The sequence below is a fragment of the Staurois parvus genome, unplaced genomic scaffold, assembly GCF_062004578.1.
Source record: "Staurois parvus isolate SC_StPar_1 unplaced genomic scaffold, SC_StPar_1.0 ptg000242l, whole genome shotgun sequence".
Classification (NCBI taxonomy): Eukaryota; Metazoa; Chordata; class Amphibia; order Anura; family Ranidae; genus Staurois; species Staurois parvus.
Window position 1 is genome coordinate 2,577,338 of NW_028318038.1, and position 21,310 is coordinate 2,598,647.

Genomic DNA, 21,310 nt, shown 5'->3' on the forward strand with positions numbered 1-21,310 from the left:
TTCTGTCAGTCCCCTGTCAGCTCCTGACATGCTGATCCAGAGAGAAGAGTTTATCTCTCTGGATCAGCGTGTTCCAGTGCAGTACACCCCCCCACCCCCTAGTAAAACACTCCCCTCACACAGTTAACCCTTTCAGTAAATAAAAAGTTAACCCCTTCCTCCCCAGTGCCATTAGTACAGTGTCAGTGTTTTTTTTTTTTGCACTGATCACTGTATTTGTGTCACTGGGGATGTCAGTGACCACAAGTCAGTTCCCCCCCAGTGTTAGAATGTCCGCCGCAGTCCTGCCATAAGTCGCTGATCGCCGCCATTATTAGTATAAATTAAAATTAAAAATACCAGTATCTTTCCCGCCATTTGTAAACACGATAACTTTCACGTAAACCAATTAATTTACATGTATTGGTTTTTTTTTTAGCAAAGACATGTTGCAGAATACATTTTGGCAGAAATTTATTACTAAATTTGATTTTTAAATTTTTTTTACTGGACATGTTTTATAGCAAAAAGTCCAAAATATTATTTTTTTTCCTCAAAATTGTCAGCCTTTATTTTATAGCGCAAAAAATAAAAACCGCACAGGCGATCAAATACCACCAAAAGAAAGCTCAATTTGTGGAAAAAAAAGGATGTAAATTTCATTTATGTACCATATTGCATGACCGCGCAATTGTCCGTTAAACTAGCGCAGTGCTGTATAGCAAAAAAAGGGCGTAAATTGCAGTATCTATACCATAGTTTGTAGACGCTGTAACTTTCACACAAAGCAATCAATATACACTCATTGGGATTTTTTTTTACCAAAAACATGTAGCAGAATACATTTACTATATATTTTTTATAGCTGAAAGTAAAAAATATCGTTTTTTCTTCAAAATTTTTGGTATTTTTTTGTTTATAGCGTGAGAAATAAAAAGCGCACAGGTGATCAAATACCACCGAAAGAAAACTATTTGTGTGAAAAAAAGGACATAAATTTCGTTTGGGTGCAGCATTGCATGACCGCGCAATTATCAGTTGAATTAGTGCAGCGCCGAGTAGCAAAAAGAGGCCTGGTCATTAATGGGGGTAAATCCTCAGGATTAACCAAGTGGTTAATGATTGTACTTTATTGTGAGAGTAACACTTACATATGACAAATTTGTCTTTCACTACAACTAGACGATGCACATTGGACCAAACATTTTATTTTACCTGAATGCTTTGTTAGTAGATTAGAGTCACAGTGGCACCCACTGGTGAAAATATAGAACTGCTAGACTACTGAATAAATGAAACACGCAGTGTAGCTACATTTTGGGGGAAACCATTTACACAAATCATACCATCTAATCCTATTTACTTTTTTTTGATTGGTAGCCCATGCACAATAATTTAATAAATGGCATCCAGTGATTTCTGAATGTCAGAGGCATCCTGAGCCATAAAATGTTCCTTTAACCCTTTCTCTGCCAGGCCCTGCACTTCACTTTTAAACTCAGGTGGTCAGACAATATTTGCAATTTTTGATTACTTTTTTATTTTTCCTTTACAGCTTTCAGAGTTTGTAAGTAATGTTTTCATTGGGCAGATTTCATAAGCAATACCTCATAAAGGTTCTTACAGATACTGGCATCCAGGACCATATAAATGGGTTGGTATACCCGCAGCCAAATTCTTTTTATCCTGGGACACTCCCACCACACATGTACCAAGATACCAGCAGAACCACAGCCTTGGAAACAATGGTCCGAGGCTCAGCGGTAGAATTTCAACTTTGACGGCACCATGTACCAGCGTAACATGGGTTTATAATTAGCCTCCATAAAGGATGAATTGATCAACCCATGTGCGACCATTGATGCTCTTCCAGCTGGGTCCCCAGGTCCACCTCCCACTAAATAGTGTAGGGCAGTCTGTCAGACACGTACCCAGATAGCAATGATTTATAGATCAAAGATAAAATGCAGTTTTCCAAAGGATCAGTAAAAAATATATGCTGAAAAGAAGTGAGGGCATAAGGAAGGAGTCTGTATGCTTCAGATGGAAGTGAACAAAGTTGCGCAATTGGAGGTAATGAAACAGTTCAGATAGGGGAATCTTATGGCAAGTGTGCAACGCATTGTATGTGTAGTACTACCCCCTTAGGAGTTGCAAAGAGATTTCGGGTCCCCCTACAGTCCTGCACATCCAGGCAACACCCATCTTCACACAGGCGTGCATCCAGAGTCAGAGATCAGTCCTTAAGCTTGTTTTTATTTTATTATTATTAGGGAATTTGAACTGGGATAGGGTTTGCGGTATAGAGGATGCCCAAGGTAACTGATGAACTGAGGACAACTTTCTGGAACTATTTACAAGCCTCCACATGTAGCACAGTCTCTGTTGGAGAGCTAGCCAGCGACTCCTAATGTACCATACCAGACCCTAAATGAACTCCTCTTCCTTCACCCAGCAATCTGGAGGTATCACTGAGCGGGGGATCTGGTGCCTGTTGCTTTAAGAAATGGACAGTTCCAGATAGGCAGTGAATCTGTTTTCCTACTAGAGTGCTCCTTCCCCTATCTGGCCAGGGGGTGCAGGGGTACTCTCTTAGATCCTCTCCTGTACCGCTAATGGGTCAGTGGCTGCTACCAGGACTTCTACCTGGGCCTGTCCTTCCCTGCTGTACAGGTGGGCCTCGCTCTGGGGGCTAATGAAGCTCTGAGCTTTCTTCCCTTTCAGCTCCACTGTCTGTAGGTGGGCCCTTCTCTTCATCAGCCTCACATTTTCCTCTCTGTCTTCCACCCAAACTCTCTTTTGCTGAGCAGGCTCAAACACATGTAAGGGTTGTCCTGGCCCCTTGCTAAGCCTCCTGTTGGGGACTGGCCAGCATCTCTCAAGAGTACAAGCCAGCCACGCCTCAATACTCCCACTGCCTCTAGACCTTCCTCCAAAGCTTTAGAGCAGGTTAAATTCCAGAGGGGATGGCCTGCAGAGCCTCTCAGCCCTGACTGCAATTTGACCTCCTGACTATTGCACTTAGGCTGCTACTCAGCCCTCCACTCTAACAATCAGGACTCTAGCTCCCCTTAGCTAACTAGGAGGATGCTACATACATTAGGAGGCCTTTCAGGGTTATAAAGTCTTGGATGCATTGGAAACCCGAAGTCACCTACCATTGGAGCAGCTAGCCTCCTCCATGCCGGGACTAAAAAAAGGGTTATGGAGTAAGGTAGCTTATGAAAAACTGGGGGGAGATCAGTTTCCCTGAAAACTTGGAATCCTAAATCTTTTGCGAGTGTTTTAGTATGGGGTTGGAAATGTGTTTACGCTGATCCAGAAGAATCCACAGGAGTGTGTCTATTGCAATAGGAGCCACCAGGTACACCTCAATACTCACCAACAGCAGGATATTAGTTGTCACATGACAGGCTGCCAAAGGGGCGAGTTGTGTAATAATGTTGAATCAGAGGCACAGGCCAAGCTCCCCCGAGATTTAAATTGAAAGAAGACTTTTTTTCAGTGACCTGGGCATAATTATTGAATGGATAAATGAATATGCAGAAGAATATCAACCAGGAGGGTCCAAAAAGGGTACAAAACATTTGGGAGGAGTGTCATTTTAAGGGCTGCAATCCTGCTCAATCAAGACTTTTCATATCGTTTTCTTGATTCCAGAGTCGAGGACGACTGAAGTAGGAGCGAGCCAAAATTAGCCTCATAAAGTCATATGTGTGGATAAGATTTATCCGGAGAGGTGTCCCTGAATCCATTGATAAGAGCAGTTTGCTTGGATGAAGTGGATCTGGTCTAGGGTGAGGGATATATGCAGGGCCTTGGACTTAGAGTTACTAACATGTAGACCAGACAGAGATGAAAAATCCTAAAGAAGCTTGGCCAGGTTAGGAAGAGATATTTCTGGGCTGATAAGGGACAGCAGAATGTCGTTGGCAAATAAGTTAATCTTGTGGTGGTATCCCTCTACTTCCACTCCCCACATGTCAGGAGAGGCTCTGATGGAAATGGCCAATGGCTCCACTTCCAAGGTGAATAGCAGAGGAGATAATAGGCACCCCTGCTGTATACCCCTCCGTATAGGAAAGAGAGGAGACCTGATGCCAGCATATAAAAAATTTTGAGGCCTCCCACCCCCAAATATACACCCATATGAATATAAACACACTCATTGGGGCGCCTACGCTTGAAAAAGTCAATTGCAATACACATGCTACATATTGTCACGCATGCTGGAGTGAGGGTAATATTTCTAGCACCAGGCCTCCTCCGTAACAGTAAACGGATGACCAATAGGGGCTTTTGAAGTGTCGCCTAGAGAAAATATAGGGTACTGAAGTTTGTCTCCGTTTCACTGGCGCACACAAATTTAAGGTTTGACATGTTGGGTATCTATTTACTCAGTGCAACCTCATCTTTTATATTTTACCACAAATTTGAGTAATTTATTGCAATAATTTGCCCTGAAATTCACCTTGCGTTTTCAACTGAAATTTTGCATTTCCTAGACCTTTGCGGTGGTATTGTGTGGCATAAAAAAATTGTAACTACCACTATTTTATTCTCTAGGGAGTCTGCTTTCAGAAAATATATAATGTTTGGGGTTTTGTGTAATCTTCGGGACCTAAAATGATTTTTAAAACATGTGCACAACAGAAGGTCACATGCTTCCTGGTGACAGTTGAGCTTCAGTCTGCAGCCAGACACCCTTGGGAAATGCAGACGTGCAGACGTACGCAGGGGCGGACTGACCATTTGGAAACTCGGGCACTGCCCGAGGGCCCGGGGTCAGTAGGGGGCCCCATGAGATGCCCCTGGTACCTTTTTCATAGGCTTTTTTGAGTTTGGGCAAGGACACAGGGTCCCCATAATCCCCTATTGCCCGGGGGTCCCATGAGTTGTCAGTCCGCGCCTGCGTACTAGGAAACGTGACCTCCACTTCCACGGGTTGTGTCTATTGGTTGTTTGTTACATTTGTTACATTAAAAGATAAGTTCACCTTTGGGAACATGTTACATGTTCCATCCAATGCTGCAGCCGCACCTGACACCCCCCTCCTTCTGACACATAATATGGGGAGAGGTTTCCCCATACTATCTGTCAGATTTGAAAACAGTGCGGCTGTGCGGGGCTCCGAACTTCCCTGAATGAGTGAACTGCAAGTTCCATCAGCCTTAGCGGCTGTGGACTTGTAGTTTTCAATGAACTACCACGGTGCTGTGGAGCGCAGTGGTAGTTCATTAACCTCCCTAGCAGTATGATTATTTCAGATTTTTGGTGCTGAAAGCGGTACCATTATTCTGCATGGAAATATGTAGTTTTTTTATTGTAGGCCTGTAATTTTTAGGAATAACTCACTGAAATCTGTCCGAACAAGAGTCTATTAAACATCCCGGGGATGATAAAATTTGAAACACGAAATCATAAATTATAATTTAATAAATAATCATAAAAAATAATAATATAATAATAATACATTTAATTCAATAATATAATCAAACTGAAAACACTGAAATTTGAAATAGAGCGCCAAGTTCGTACATTGCTGAGCAAAGCCGCAAAATCGTTTTCAGTGCCTGAAGACGAATTTCCCCACAAATCATTATCACTCAATTCTGCAAGTAGTTCTGATTTACTATCGCTGTTCTCTAGCTGATCTAAACGCGCTTTTGACCTAAAGGGACACTTTTTGGACGCCATGGACGTTTCTCAGTTTCCAGGCAGAAAGAACAGACAAAATGCAGGCAGGGCACAGGACAAAGCACTAGGAACAATATGTATGTGAAATGGGTTGAAACAGTAATGTTTTACTATGAAAAATTTTTTTTAGAAAAAAATGACATTTTTTAAAATTTTCAAATTTCCCGCCGCTGCCGCCCGTACGTCCCGACGTCACAGGGACCGGAACACAGAAGCCGGATGCCGACATCGGCCGGAGGAGATGGCCGGGGACGCTGCAGGGGACACATCACGGGAGCGAAGGACAAGGTAAGCTCTGCAGGGACTCCCTATGCAGCGCCGCATGGTAAGCCCGAGTGTAGCTCGGGGTTACCGCTTTTGGTACTGACATTTTACCCCGAGCTACACTCGGGAATACCCCTAGGGAGGTTAAAGCTTCCCATCAGAATATCTGCTTGCTTGTACATCCCGTATGGTAAGCAGATATTCTGACAGTTCTGCAGGAGACCTGCATAGCATTAGTGATCTACTGATCACTGGTGCAATGCTTTACAGGCTCCATTGGACAAAAATAATAAATGCACATTTTTTTACCTGCAAAAAAATTAGCGTTTATTATTTTTGTCCAAAAGGTGAACTTATCCTTTAACCGCTTCTCTACAGCCCTATAGTAGAACGACTGCTACAGGGCGACAGTGCTGTGCAAAATCACGTGTATATATACGTGATTTTTCATTTCTGGGTAGGGTGCGTGCGCCGCCCCACCCGCACTGCCATTGGCGGCTTCAGATGCCGATCACCGGGTCCCAGCCTGAGATTCCCTTCCGGCACCCGGTGATCGCCGAGGAACACTGACAGAGGAGAGGTCTGTGTGTAAAAAACACAGGTCTCTCTCCTGCCAGCAGTAACATGCTTCTTTGTATTTCTCTGTACAGCAGAGAAATACACAGCAGTATGTTTCCCAAGTAAAACACACACAGCACACAGTTAACCATTTGATCGCCCCAGATGTTAACCCCTTCCTGCCCAGTGTCATTAGTACAGTGTCAGTGCTTTTTATTAGCATTTATCACTGTATTAGTATCATTGGGGATGTCAGTGGCAGTTAGTTCCCCCCAGTGTCAGAATGGCTGTCGCAGTTCTGGTACAAGTCGCTGATCGCCAACATTACTAGTATTAAAAAAAAAATTAAAATTTCACTATATATACCGCCATTTGTAGACACTATAACTTTCACGTAAACCAATTAATTTACATGTACTGGGATTTTTTTTTTTAGCAAAGACATGTAGCAGAAGACATTTTGGGCTAAATGTATGAAGAAATTTGATTTTCAAAAATTGTTTACTGGACATGTTTGATAGCAAAAAGTCAAAAATATTGTTTTTTTTTTTTCAAAATTGTAGTTTTTTTTGTTTATAGCGAAAAAATAAAATACCGAACAGGTGATCAAATATCACTGAAAGAAAGCTCTATTTGTGGGAAAAAAAGGATGGAAATTTCATTTATGTACAGCATTGCATGACTGCGCAATTGTCAGTTAAAGTAACGCAGCGCAGTATCGCAAAAAATGGCCTGGTCAGGAAGGGGGGGTAAATCCTCTGGAGGGCAAGTGGTTAAAGTTCATTTTAAAATAAAGTTGAAGTGGAGGTCACATGTCTTCTGCCGAATGGAGCTCCAGTCTGCAACCATTGATTGTTTGTTACATTAAAGTTCATTTAAAAAAGTGGAGTGGAGATCACATGTTTCCTGTCAGAAGTGGAGCTTCAGTCTGCAGCCAGACTCCCTTGAATTTTCTTGCCGCTAACCTCGGGCAGTGAAGTAGGAACATTTTTGCTGTGCTTTTGTTTCTGCACGGAATGATAAAAACGTGACACCGGTGTCCATGATTTGCTGTCCCCCCTGGTCAGGGTCACGTAGTGCAGGGGAAATGTACCGCAGGGTTGTACTGGCTCTGTACGGGGGTGGTCGGGGACATACAGCGGGGGCTCTCACTTCCAGCAGGTACATTTTGTATATACAGTGCGTGTCACATTGATGGCAGAGGGTGCCGGCCATCCTCTTCTACCCGTTCGTGTCCTGGGGACATTTATAATTGCCTTTCATTTCCTATATGATTTTATTGTGTGTAAGACTGAATGCATAGAATGGGGTGGGGGTTGGTTACATTTCATGTCTGGTGACCACCAATGTGGGGTGTTTATTATTGGCGACTGTTCTGATCACCTCCACCACATCCTCCAGCTTACATATCCCACCCCCTTCCCCCTTGGGTGGCCGAATTGTTTTGCACATGTGCGCAAGCGTTACAGCGTCCCCCGGAACCTGGCTGCATTTCCACGTCACTGGAATCCCACAGCTGGATTGGTCTATTGCCATTGTTTCCTAACCCCCTTAACAGTGGCGCCTCCCGGCCCTTTCAGGGTTTAAGATGCCAGGAGGCGAAGTGGGGTTTCTGATCATGTGACCACGTCATTGGCTGTCTTGTGGTCAGGAGCTTTCCGTTAATCACCGCTGCTTGCTATGGGGGCACTCGTACATGCTCGCTCTTGTGCCAGCTCTCTGTGTCTGACACACAAAGTGGGGCTCGCGCAACCCCCCCCCATTCCCTCCTCACCGGCTGTGATTGACAGCAGCGGGAGCCAATAGCTCCTGCTGCTGTCTCTGAGCCAGAGAGGATGGAGAGAGCCTCTGCTCTTGTGCATACCGCTGGATCGAGATCGGGCAGAGGTAAGTAAAGGGGGTGCTGTGGAGCTGCATACTGAAGGTTTATTACTTTCATGCATACAATGGCCTTTTTTTGGCCTTTAGAACCACTTTAACCCTCCAGAAGATTTACCCCCCTTAATGACTGTCATTTTTTGCTATTTGGCACTGCGCTATTTCAACTGGTAATTGCGCTGTAATGCAGTGCTGTGCCTACACAAAATTTGTCCTTTTTTTCACACAAATAGAACTTTCTTTTGGTGGTATTTGATCACCACTGGGTTTTTTTATTTTCTTGTGATATTAACAAAAAAAAGACAGAACATTTTTAAACCCAAAAAAAAATTTGAAAAAAAAAAAATATCTACTAAATTCAAAGTTAGTAATACATTTAGGCCAAAACGTATTCTGCTACATGTCTTTGGTAATAAAAATCCCAATACGTGTATATCAATTAAAGGTGTAGCGTCTACAAACAATGGTATATGTTGAATTTTACGCAGTTTTTACTTTCTGGCTGCCTATCATGTTTCTTGAGGTGCTAAAATGCCAGGGTAGTACAACCCTAACCCCCCCCCCCCATGACCCCTTTTTGGAAAGTAGACACCCCAAGAAATTTACCGAGAGGCTTGTTGAATCCATGGAAGATTTCATTTTTTGCCACACATTTTTCGAAAATGATAATTTTGCTCATGCATGCAATGATAATTATGCTCATGCATGCAATGGGTATATGTGAAATAACACCCCAAAACCCATTCTGCTACTTCTCCCGAGTATTGGGGGTACCATATGTGAAAGGCTTTTTGGCAGCCTAGCTACATACAGGCTATGAAAATCCAATGACCACCTCCAGGCTTTCAAAGTCCCTTCCTTACTGACTATCACACATTCAAAGCCCCTAAAACGCCAGGACAGTACAACCCCCCCCCCCCCTCAAATGACCTCTTTTTAGAAAGTATACAACCCAAGGAATTTAATAAGAGGCATGGTGAGTCTTTTGCAGGTATACTTTTTGGCACAGGGTTTTGATAAAGAAAAGAAAAATACATTTTAATTTTCTTTCTTCGCTTTCCAAAAACCTGTGGCAACAAATAAGATCTGCAAAATATTCATCTTGCCCCTTAACAAATACGTTGGAGTGTCTACTTTCCAAAAAGGAGTCATTTGGGGGGTAGGTTGGTTGCTTCTACTATTCAGGCCAACATTAGAAGCTTATGCCACACATGACTCACTCTAACTATTTGAAGACCAAGCCTTTTCTGACAATTTTTGTTTACATGAAAAAAAAGATTCTTTTTTGCTAGAAAATTACTTTGAATCCCTAAACATTTTATTTGCACGCACACACGGGAATAAAATTTTTGCCCAGAGCTGACGCTCTCCTGCATATTGTGGATGGGCAAGCGGCAAGTAGTTTAAAAAAATATTGAGAGAATTTTATTTAACTTTTTAACAGTTTTTTTTTAAAGACTTTCATCAGAGTAGTACAATGTTACCATAGTAATAGGGATTTGTTTGTTTTTTTTTTGGATTTTTTTTTACACTTTGCATTGCAGGAGCAATAAAGATGAATGGGTTAAGTTCATGACAGCTCAAAATACAGTGATCTGTGATTGGCCCAAGCTGGTTACATGGTACAGGGTGCTGTGATTGGTCCCATGTATCATGTGAAAGCTGAGGGCCAATCACAGTTAACCAGGAAGAGAAGCAGACCTGTTATGAATCACATTGTCAAGTCCGGGGGGGTGTTTGTGCGCTCACCTTGGTACAACACCAGCGACATACCAGCTTGTCCTGAAGATGCTGCCCGTCCACAATACACTTCAGGTAGGTGGACAGACAGAAAGTTGTTAAAGATCCCTTTCTCACTGGAATACACCTTTCCAGCATGACAAAAGCGCATCAGAATTATTCCACTTTAACCACCTGTTGGCTGTTCACAATAAATGTACTGTGAGTCAGCGGCAAGTGCAGGCACAATCACATATATCTACGTGATCAGCTTTCTTCCAGGTTTGAGCTCACCCCCTGCTGACCTCTGATTGGACACTGCACGAGTTTGATAGCTGATTACAGCCAATGATCGCCTGTGTTCAATCACAAACAGAGTTCTGTGTTTAAAAAACACAGAACTCTGTGTACAGGGAACAGATATATCATAAGGTAAAAGCAGCACATATTACACACATTATGGGCCCTTTCACACGGGTGGACTGGCTGTTTTTAAGGCGTTACCAATTGGACCACCCATTGTCCTCTATGGGGAGGCAGATGTAAACAGACGTGTCTGTTTGCACCCGCCTGCATGTGATCCGCTAAAGAGAGACAGATGAGGGGTCTGTTCCCCAACCGTCCAGTGGATTGGATCAGAACGGATGACAGTCGGATATAAACAGAATGGTGGTCCGTTTACATCCGACCGCCCAATAGAGAACGGCAGGCTGTGATCCGCTTGGCGGAGTCTGACCATGTGAAAGAGCCTTAACACTTGCTAGGCACACAGTTAACACATTGATTGCCCCTAGATGTTAACCCATTCCCAGTCAGTGGTGTTAGTACAGTGACAGTGTACAGTATTATCACTGTATTAGTGTCACTATCGACATCTGTGTCATTCAGTTGGTGTCCCTTCCAGCCAGTATCTGTTAGTGCCAGATTGCCCAGGCACACTATCAGAGTCCCACTATAAGTTGCTGATCACCAGTATAGTGTCTGTAGCTGTGTAAATTCCAGTGTATATCCAATAGTTTATAGACACTATAACTTTCACATAAACCAGATAATATACACTTATTGGGATCTTTTTTTTACCAAAGACATGTAGCGGAATACATTTTGGCCTAAATTTTTATGAAGAAATTTTGATTTTCTTAAATTTATTTCTTGGATATGCTTTTTAACATAAAGTGAAATATATTGTGTTTTTCCCAAAATTTTCTGTCCTTTTTTTTTTGTTCATGTAGTAAAAAATAAACATCCCAATGGTGATCAAATGCTGCATTTTGCACTGCGGTTTGAAAAGACATGCATGCTACATCTATGTCAAAAGTGCACCAAAGATGCACCTTCCATTTAAGTCTATGGAAAAATGCACCAAAAAGGCACCCAGGGTGCACATTTTAGGTGCATTTTTGGGGTTGAGGTTGGTTAATTCTAGTTGTTAAGGAGCAGGCACTCATGTGGGCTCGCTCCCAAGCCACGATCTGTGTGTTCATAGGCTGGCAGTGTGAATGCAGTCTTAGGGAAAAGACTAATTCTTTACCTAACACTGAATATTAAATAATAAAGGCTAATTTCAGGGGATAGGTTAGGTGAGGTTGGGTGAAGGAAAATGTGAGTATTAATGTTGTTGTTGTTGTTATTATTATTATTCAGGATTTATACAGTACCAACAGTTTGTGTAGCAATTTACAACATCAAGATAGACAGCCTAGTTACAATACAATTCAATAGAAGAGGAGTCAGAGGGCCCTGCTCTTTAGAGCTTTCAGTCCAAAAGGGAGGGTCAAGAGATACAAAAGGTTATAACTGTAGTATGTGAGCTGATGGAGAAAATGAACGTTTTGTTTTTAGATGGAGGTGGGATAGGCTTTTTCAAGAGATGGGTGTTCAGGGATTGCTTAAAGGTGGATAGGGTAGGAGATGGACAGGTTGGGATAAGGAGTTGCAGAGGATGGAAGAAGCCCTGGATAAGTCCTAGAGGCGCGCATACGAGGAGGGGACAAGGGAGCTAGAGAGGAGCTGGTCTTGGGAGGAGTGAAGAGAACGATTCGGTTGGTATTTTGAGATGACGTTCGTGATGTAGTTAGGGGCCGAGTTGTGGATGGTAAGTTGTTCGTACTTTGAATTATTTGCTGGGTGAGTGGAAGCCAATGGAGAGATTGGCGGAGAGGATTAGCAGACACTGAACAGTTGGTAAGGTGGATGACTCTGGCAGCAGCATTCATGATGGACAGAAAAGGGGCTAGCCTATATAAAGGCAAGCCAATGAGGAGGGAGCTGTAAAAAGTGAGGTGAGAGATGACCAGGGAATAAATTATAAACTTGTAGTGTTGGTTAGGAAGGGGTGTATTTTGGAGATGTTGCGAAGGTTGAGGCTGCAATATTTGAACAGTGATTTGGATGTGGGGCTATAAAGGAGAGTTCAGAGACAAGGATAACACCTAGCATCTTGGCATACGGGTCTGATTGGTAGTTGTGCCATCAATCTCAATAGGGAAGTCAGGGGAAGGGGCATGTGAAAGAGGAAATATTTGGAGCTCCGTTTTGAATAGATTGCATTTGAAGAAGTGGAGTGACATCCAAACTGATGTCTGTTAGTAAACTAGCAATGTGTGAGAAGACGTTTGGGGCAAGCTGAGGAGTTGAAAGATAGATTTGAGTGTTGTCAGCACTAACATAAGTGTTTGAGATGGGCAATGGACCATATGTCTGGCACCTAAAAATAAAGTACAGGATTACTTACCATAGACCATTTTTGCACGTTGAAATAAGCCCAATCCTTCTGGCTCCTTTCCGTCCGATAAAATTATAATATTTATGCATTTGTAAAAAAGATTATTAGGCTTCATACAAAACCTTTCTTGTTCTCATAGGTATACAGATCACATTCTAAAGTTTTTTTCTCTCGGAAGTGTGCACTGCTCTGAAAAGAAGCCACCTAAAGATCATGTCAGCTCCAACCCACCTGCAGAAGAAAAGTTGGATGTGCCGCACGGGGACGATTCTTCCCAACCACCACAAAGAGTCAATTTGAAGGATATCCTAAGTGGCATGAAAGTAGAAGTGAGTGCTAAGGAGAAGTTTCTGGAAAAGCGGAAGATAAAGCAAGCTATCAATCATGAAACGATAAGAGAAGGATTGAAAAGTTCCAGCAAGATGTTTCAGATGGCATCAGAAGCACATCTGTCCAATAAGTAAGTTATGGATAAGATGATAAAATACTATGTCATCAAAAGAGTTTTTGTGAAAGATATGGATAATGATTGTGGCCTTGCATTGCTTTAGAGTGGTATTAAAACCAAAAACAAAATTGTAGTATTTTGCAGCTTGCCAATTCAAGCCTTAAAGTAGTTCTAAAGGCTGAAGGTTTTTCACCTTCATGCTTCTCCCCCCCACAGCCCTCGCCTGAGCCTCCTCTCTATCCAGCGATGTGCACCAGTGCCTCCATAGCGGATGGCTTGCTATTAGGGGCACTGGTCAAGGGAGAGGAGCAGGGCAATAGTAGGGGATCCTACATTTCCGGGTAGGGGGTGCGCGCGACTGCCCTATCCGCGCCGCTGATCGCGGCCCCGGGTGTCAATCACCGGGTCCCGGCCGGTGATTACCTGCCGGAGCCCTGTGATTACCGCCGATCACCGACCGGGAGGACGGCCGCATTGTTTACAATGCGGCCGTCCTCCCTGTCAGTTTGGGCACACTGATCTGGATGGATGAGCACAGCCATCCCGATCAGTGTGCTTACAGTGAAGCACACACCCAGCCCCCTAGTAAAACACTCCCATCACACAGTTAACCCTTTGATTGCCTCCAAATGTTAATCCCTTCCTTCCCAGTGCCATTAGTACAGTGTCAGTGCTTTTTTTTTTTTTTTTAGCGCTGATCACTGTATTGGTGTCACTGGGGATGTCAATGACACCAAGTCGGTTCCCCCCAGTGTCAAAATGTTTCCCGAAGTCCTGCCATAAGTTGCTGGTTGCCACCATTGTTAGTATTAAAAAAAAATTCCAGTATTCACGTAATCCAATTAATTTACATATACTGTGATTTATTTATTTATTTTTTTCTTTTAGCAAAGACATGTCGCAGAATACATTTTGGCCTAAATTTATGGCTAAATTTGATTTTTAAATTTTGTTTTTCCTGGACATGTTTTATAGCAAAAATAATTGTTTTTTCCTTCTCAAAATTGTTGGCCGTTTTTATTTTTTGCGCTATAAAAAAAAAAAAAAAAAACTGTACTGGCAATCAAATACCACCAAAAGAAAGTTCTATTTGTGGAATAAAAGGACGTAAATTTCATTTGGGTGCAGCGTTGCATGACCATGCAATTGCCAGTTAAAGTAATGCAGCGCCGTAATGCAAACTGCTTTTCTAACCGCTTCCTTCCAGCACCTGCGGTTAGCCCTTATGCTTACTTCCTCACCCCCCTTCCCTTCTTCCCCAGCAAGTGCAGTGTCAGTAGGTCACTGTCACTTAATGCATTGCACACAAAACCGCAGTGTTCGCAGAATCAGGCCTGATCTCTGTTCGCACTTGCCGGTAAATTTGGATGACTCTCAAATGCAGCAGAATGGCTGTACTAGTGCCGTGCTACCTTTTGGTGAACACCAGCTGCCTAGTACATCCTGGTCTTTCACATACCAGCACTGCAGTATCACTTGGTGACTTGGCGAGTCCCATAAGTGCAGTACAAGCTGGTGCAGTAGCGAGAACAAGTATTGTCCCGCAACCACCAAGAATTCGCACACAGGCCCGTAGAGCCTCTAGTATCCTTCCGGATATGCCTGCAAATCCCTATTGGCAGCCCACAAAGTCTGCAGCACCCGTACCCCCCCCCCCCCTATTCACTGCCCAACCCGGAATTCAAGAGAAAACAGCAAATATAACTACTCCCCTTGATTTTTTTTGGAGCTGTTTTTCATGGAAGATCTGTATGCATTGATTGTGAATCAAATCAATTTATGTGCCCAACAATTTATCGCCGCCAACCCAAATTCAAACCTTGCCAGACCATTCGCATGAAAACCCATTACGGTTTCCAAATTAAAATTTTTTTTACCAACATGGGCATTGCTAAAAAAAATGAATTGCGGTTGTATTGGTCCACAGACCTGATTCATTATATCCCGTGTTCTCTGCTGCCATGGCCAGGCATAGATATGAGAGTATAATGTTTTTTTTTCATTTAAATGACAATACACACTGTCGTCCTCGAGGTGACCCTGAATTTGACCTGCTCCACAAAATTCGGCCCCTCGTAAATCGCCTTAACCAAAAATTTGCAGATGTCTATACTCCCCAGGCAAAAATCTGCGTTGATGTGTCCCTCATTAATTTTTCTGCCAACCTTGCATTCAAACAATTTCTCCCCAGGAAGCGTGCCAGATATGGGGTCAAGATGTATAAGACCTGTAAGAGGGCAACAGGATATACATATAGGATTTGGATTTACGAGGGAAAAGATAGTCAATTGGAGCCCCCCCCAGGATGCCCAGACTACATGGATTAGTGGCAAGATAGTTTGGGACTTGGTTGTCATCCTTTTTCCATATGGGGTACCACTTCTACGTGGACAATTTTTATTCAAGCATGCCACTATTTAGACATTTATACTATCTTGGAATTGGTGCATGTGGCACTGTGCGACCTAATGTGTGCCCACCATTAGAAGTGGGTGAATGCAGGGTGGTATATTCTGATGGTGGGCATACCACACACTTTTTCTGGCAGAGATTTCTTTTTTTTTTTTTTTTTTATTCAGCCCACAGGCTGCATACAAAAAAAGAACATAGCATTTATACCCAACAAGGACCAGCGACGTACTGGTAGATCACTGGACTTTGAATGGTTATACCAGGAAGATGCCTACAGCTGCAGGCATCATCCTTGTATCTTTTTTTTCAGCCGGCGATCGGCTTTCATGTAAAGGCAATCCTAGTGGCTAATTAGCTGCAGGATTGCTTTTACAAGCAGGGGGATATGATGCACTCCCCCCCCCCCCCCCCGCTGCCTTCCACAGCCTTCTTGGGCAGTACCTTGTCATCGGAAGAACCTGAGAATGCAGCCGGTGTTTCTGCCAGCTGACCATAGAGCTGATTGGAGACCAGAATGGTGCAAACCATCTCTATAGTCTTAATAAATCGAATGCTACGAGCATTTTATCACTTCAATTTTGCAGGATATAAACAGCGCCATTTGTAAATTGGGAAAGCATCTGATCACACCGATCTTGGTGAGATTAGATAATGTAAGGGCAGTGGAGATATTTAGAGTCTGATAGACCCCAGATTTCTTAAGAAAGAATATATGACAATGCCCATTAAAGATATAAGGGATATTTGCATTCCCTGTGATAGCATTAAAAGTGATCAAAAAAAAAAAGCACCCTCGCCCCCCCCACACGTGAGCGTTGACCCTGCGCCGGTATGTAAACAGCGGTTGTACCATGAATGTGAGGTATCGCCGTGAATGTCAGATCAAGGGCAGTAATTCTAGCACTAGACCTCCTCCTATAAATCTAAAATTGTAGCTTGTAAAGGCTTTTAAAGCGTTGCCTATGGATATTAAAAATGTATGCAGTTTGTGACTAGAGATGAGCGAATCGAACATGACGAAGTGGAATTCGTTCCGAAGATTAGGAAAAATTCTATTCGCGATGAATCCGAAGATTAGCAAACTTCGGATGCACGAATCGAATTTTCCCAAAAATGGCGGCGACATGTGTGGCGACGGAGAAAATGGACAGAGAAGATGGGGCGGGGATCTCTGGGAAGGCGCGCAGACAAGGCGCGCTGACCCATAATGCATTCATGACATGTGATCGCATTAGCCAATCAGCAGCCAGGCAATGGTGGAGCTATAAATCGTGGCCATCTTAGAATTCTCCATTAGCCTCCGGTCATTCAAGAGAGACAGACCTGTGTGTATTAAGGGACAGAGTTAGGGCCACAGAGACTTTAGGGCCACAGAATCGTTACTCAGGGCCACAGAATCGTTACTCAGGGCCACAGAATCGTTACTCAGGGCCACAGAATCGTTACTCAGGGCCACAGAATCGTTACTCAGGGCCACAGAATCGTTACTCAGGGCCACAGAATCGTTACTCAGGGCCACAGAATCGTTACTCAGGGCCACAGAATCGTTACTTAGGGCCACAGCTATCAAAGAATCGAAAATTTAAAGTGACATACACCCTTTTTTTTTTTGGTGGCTGTCGTGCACAGTTCGTGCTGCAGTTTGCCGATTGTGCAAAATAAACTGACTTTCTGCTTCACAACCACTATTGTACGTTCAAAGAGTTAAATCCATTTACACGCCGGGTGGCGGTAATATTTTTTGGGTGATTAGTGCATTCCAGTGACAGAAACGTACAGTTTCCAGCCAACGGCAAGCTGCAATTGACCGATTGTGCTAAATAAACTGACTTTCTGCTTCACAACCACTATTGTACGTTCAAAGAGTTAAATCCATTTACATAGGGTGCTGTATGGCCTCCCATTGCTGCTGCCTCCACCGCCACACTGTGGCTCCACACTCTGGTTTTGGCCCCGTGACTGCCCAAATGAGTGAAGTGTGCGGTGATTCTAAGATCGACGGCACTCATCTGCATGTCATACTGACTGACAGTATTATTTCTCTTCCCCAGCAGACTCCAAGGGCATTTAAATTAAAGGTACAGTGTTCTGCACTAATATAAAGGCTCTCTGAAGCCTAGAAACACCCTTTTTATAAGTTAAATTCGCAACGAATATATTCGGCTCGAAGCGAATTTATTCGGCGAATTCGGCGAATCAGCCGAGCCGAATTTTTGAATAATTCGCTCATCTCTATTTGTGACCATTGCATGGAGCATGCGCAGTTTTAAAGCATGTCATGTTTGGTATCTATGTACTCGGCGTACCATCATCTTTTATATTTTACCAAATAATTGGCCAATATATTGTGTTTTTGTGCATTAAAAGTAAAAAAAAATTGTATTTTTTTAATTAAAAAATTTGCGTTTAAAAAATCACTGCGTGAGTACTATGTGACATACAAAATTGCAGCACCCACGATTTTATTCACTAGGGTGTCTGCTTTAAAATATATATAATGTTTGGGGGTTCAAAGTAATTTCCTAGCAAAAAATACTGTTTTTTTTTTTTTTTCTTCATGTGAACAAAAAGTAGCAGAAAAGGCTTGGTCTTCAGGTAGTTAAAAGAGTTAATGCGTGGCATAAACTTCTAATGCTGGGCATAAAATGCCCCCACCCCCCAAAATGACCCCTTTTTCGGAAATTAGACTCTCCAAGCTATTTGCTGAGAGGCATGTTGAGTCAGGATGCAGCTGCCACAGCTCCTTCGCCAACATATGTCAGTAAAAGGGCTAACAGACTGAGCTTTCTAACAAAGTAGGCAGTTAGAGGGTTGGGACAAACCAGTTACCACTGACAGGAGTTCCTACAGTAGTCCGCTTTTATTTATGTAAAACCTTTATCCCAAAAGGAATACAAAAACTGTTGGTGTAACTAAAAAAAAAGTGTTAACTGTAGTTTGCCTTTAATCTGTTAGTCTAATTCATCTAAATCTGCTATTGCATAACAGTACCCTCTCCCTAGATTGACAATGCTACTGTCCAAATGTGTCTCCTGTGCTCCTCCTTTCAGAGTGGAGGCACCTTTATGCCTTGTTCACACCATGGTGCAGAGAGGTGAGTTTTTCTGCATTCTTTCTTCAAGGGCACAAAGAAAACAATTGTTCTCTATGTGCCCTGTTCACACCACAACACTAGTATCATGTGCAGATTTTTTTCTGAGCAGGAATCTGTAACATAACATAAATGTCATTGAAACGCGAGATGAAAACTGATAACTGTAAACTTGTGTCTCTGCAAGTGAAATCTGTGCATTTTTTTAAATCAATGTTTATGCATGTGGGGTATGAACAAGCCCTAAAACAGGAACTATGTTACTGGCCAGATCATCTGATGAAAATGAAGGTAACAAAATCCAATAAAAAAAGAAAACTAATGCAGACATCACTTTTTTAAAGAGTTTCCAGGTATGAATATTCTATACATCGCTACATTGAAACAGATATATATATACAGTCATGGCCGAAATTGTTGGCACCCTTGATATTTCTCCAGGAAATCATGTATTTCTCACGAAACGTATTGCATTAACACATGTTTTGCTATACACATGTTTATTCCCTTTGTGTGTATTGGGACAAAACAAAAAAAGGGAGGAAAGAAAGCAAATTCGACATAATGTCACACAAACCTCCAAAAATGGGCTGGACAAAAGTATTGGCACCCTTTCACAACTGCGGATAAATAAGAATGTTACAAGCATGTGATGCTCCTGTAAACTCACCTGGGGCAAGTAACAGGTGTGGGCAATATAGAAATCACACCTGAAAGCAGATAAAAAGGAGAGACGTTCACTTAACCTTTGCATTGTGTGTCTGTCTGTGCCACACTAAGCATGGACAACAGAAAGAGGAGACGAGAACTGTCTGAGGACCTGAGAACCAAAATTGTGGCAAAATATCAACAATCTCAAGGTTACAAGTCCATCTCCAGAGAACTAGATTTGCCTTTGTCCACAGTGCGCAACATTATCAAGAAGTTTGCAACCCATGGCACTGTAGCTAATCTCCCTGGTCGTGGACGGATGAGGAAAATTGATGAAAGATTGCAACGCAGAATAGTCCGGATGGTGGATAAGCAGCCCCAAACATGTTCCAAAGACATTCAAGCTGTCCTGCAGGCTCAGGGAGCATCAGTGTCAGCGCGAACTATCCGTCGACATTTAAATGAAATGAAACGCTATGGCAGGAGACCCAGGAGGACCCCACTGCTGACACAGAGACATAAAAAAGCAAGACTACAGTTTGCCAAAATGTACTTGAGTAAGCCAAAAGCCTTCTGGGAAAACGTCTTGTGGACAGATGAGACCAAGATAGAGCTTTTCGGTAAAGCACATCATTCTACTGTTTACCGAAAACGGAATGAGGCCTACAAAGAACAAAACACAGTACCTACGGTAAAATATGGTGGAGGTTCAATGATGTTTTGGGGTTGTTTTGCTGCCTCTGGCACTGGGTGCCTTGACTGTGTGCAAGGCATCATGAAATCTGAGGATTACCAAAGGATTTTGGGTCGCACTGTAGGGCCCAGTGTCAGAAAGCTGGGTTTGCGTCCAAGATCCTGGGTCTTCCAGCAGGACAATGACCCCAAACATACGTCAAAAAGCACTCAGAAATGGATGGCAAAGAAGCGCTGGAGAGTTCTGAAGTGGCCAGCAATGAGCCCAGATCTAAATCCCATTGAACACCTGTGGAGAGATCTTAAAATTGCTGTTGGGAAAAGGTGTCCTTCCAATAAGAGAGACCTGGAGCTGTTTGCAAAGGAAGAGTGGTCCAAAATTCCGGGTGAGAGGTGTCAGAAGCTTATTGATGGTTATAGGAAGCGACTGATTTCAGTTATGTTTTCCAAAGGGTGTGCAACCAAATATTAAGTTAAGGGTGCCAATACTTTTGTCCAGCCCATTTTTGGGGTTTTGTGTGACATTATGTCATATTTGCTTTTCTGCCTCTGTTTTATATTTGTTCCAATACATACAAAGGGAATAAACATGTGTATAGCAAAACATGTGTTAATGCAATACCTTTTTTGTGTGAAATACTTGATTTTCAGGAAAAATATCAAGGGTGCCAACAATTTCGGCCATGACTGTATATATATTCCCGTCCTGTCCCCCTGGAAGCTGTAAATTTCTGAAATTGACACTGCTACTCCGGTGATCTTCACCTGTCTCCAGGTCCTGTGCCAGATGGCTGTCCTGCTTCATTCTGAACACAGGGTATTGACAGAGGCGTTATCAAGAGAATGCTTTGCATTTTCTGAATGAATGCAAAGTTTTCTTTAATTGGATGTGATGGAGAAATGGTGACATCACACTCTATCTCAAGAGGGGAGGGACCAACTTTCTGGTCATGTGACCGCTTTGGTTAGCTGTCATAGTGGTTACATGATTGGGAGCCGAGCATAACTAGAGACTGGGTGTTGTTGGTGACAGCTCAATCACTGTGCTGGGATCAGCATGCTTTCAGCACAGAAACCTCAGCTGCCATGGAACTGCTTGTGTGGCATGTGGATGTTAAAGGAGATGTATAGTCAAAGCTGTTTTGGCTATACTTCACCTATGGATCACAGGAGTGCAGTTCGTTCTGCACTCCTG

The 21,310-nt window shown here is 42.9% G+C and overlaps 1 protein-coding gene across 1 annotated transcript in view; it reads left to right on the forward strand.

The window, feature by feature from the left end:
- The first annotated feature begins 7,506 nt into the window (after window positions 1–7,506).
- Window positions 7,507–21,310, forward strand: part of MRPS31 (mitochondrial ribosomal protein S31) — a 143,306-nt gene continuing 129,502 nt past the window's right edge. Inside the window, exons 1-2 of the mRNA XM_089680352.1 lie at window positions 7,507–7,659; window positions 12,960–13,280. Coding sequence (XP_089536478.1) covers window positions 7,541–7,659; window positions 12,960–13,280 — 440 coding nt within the window. The 5' untranslated portion in view covers window positions 7,507–7,540. The remainder of the gene's footprint in view (window positions 7,660–12,959; window positions 13,281–21,310) is intronic.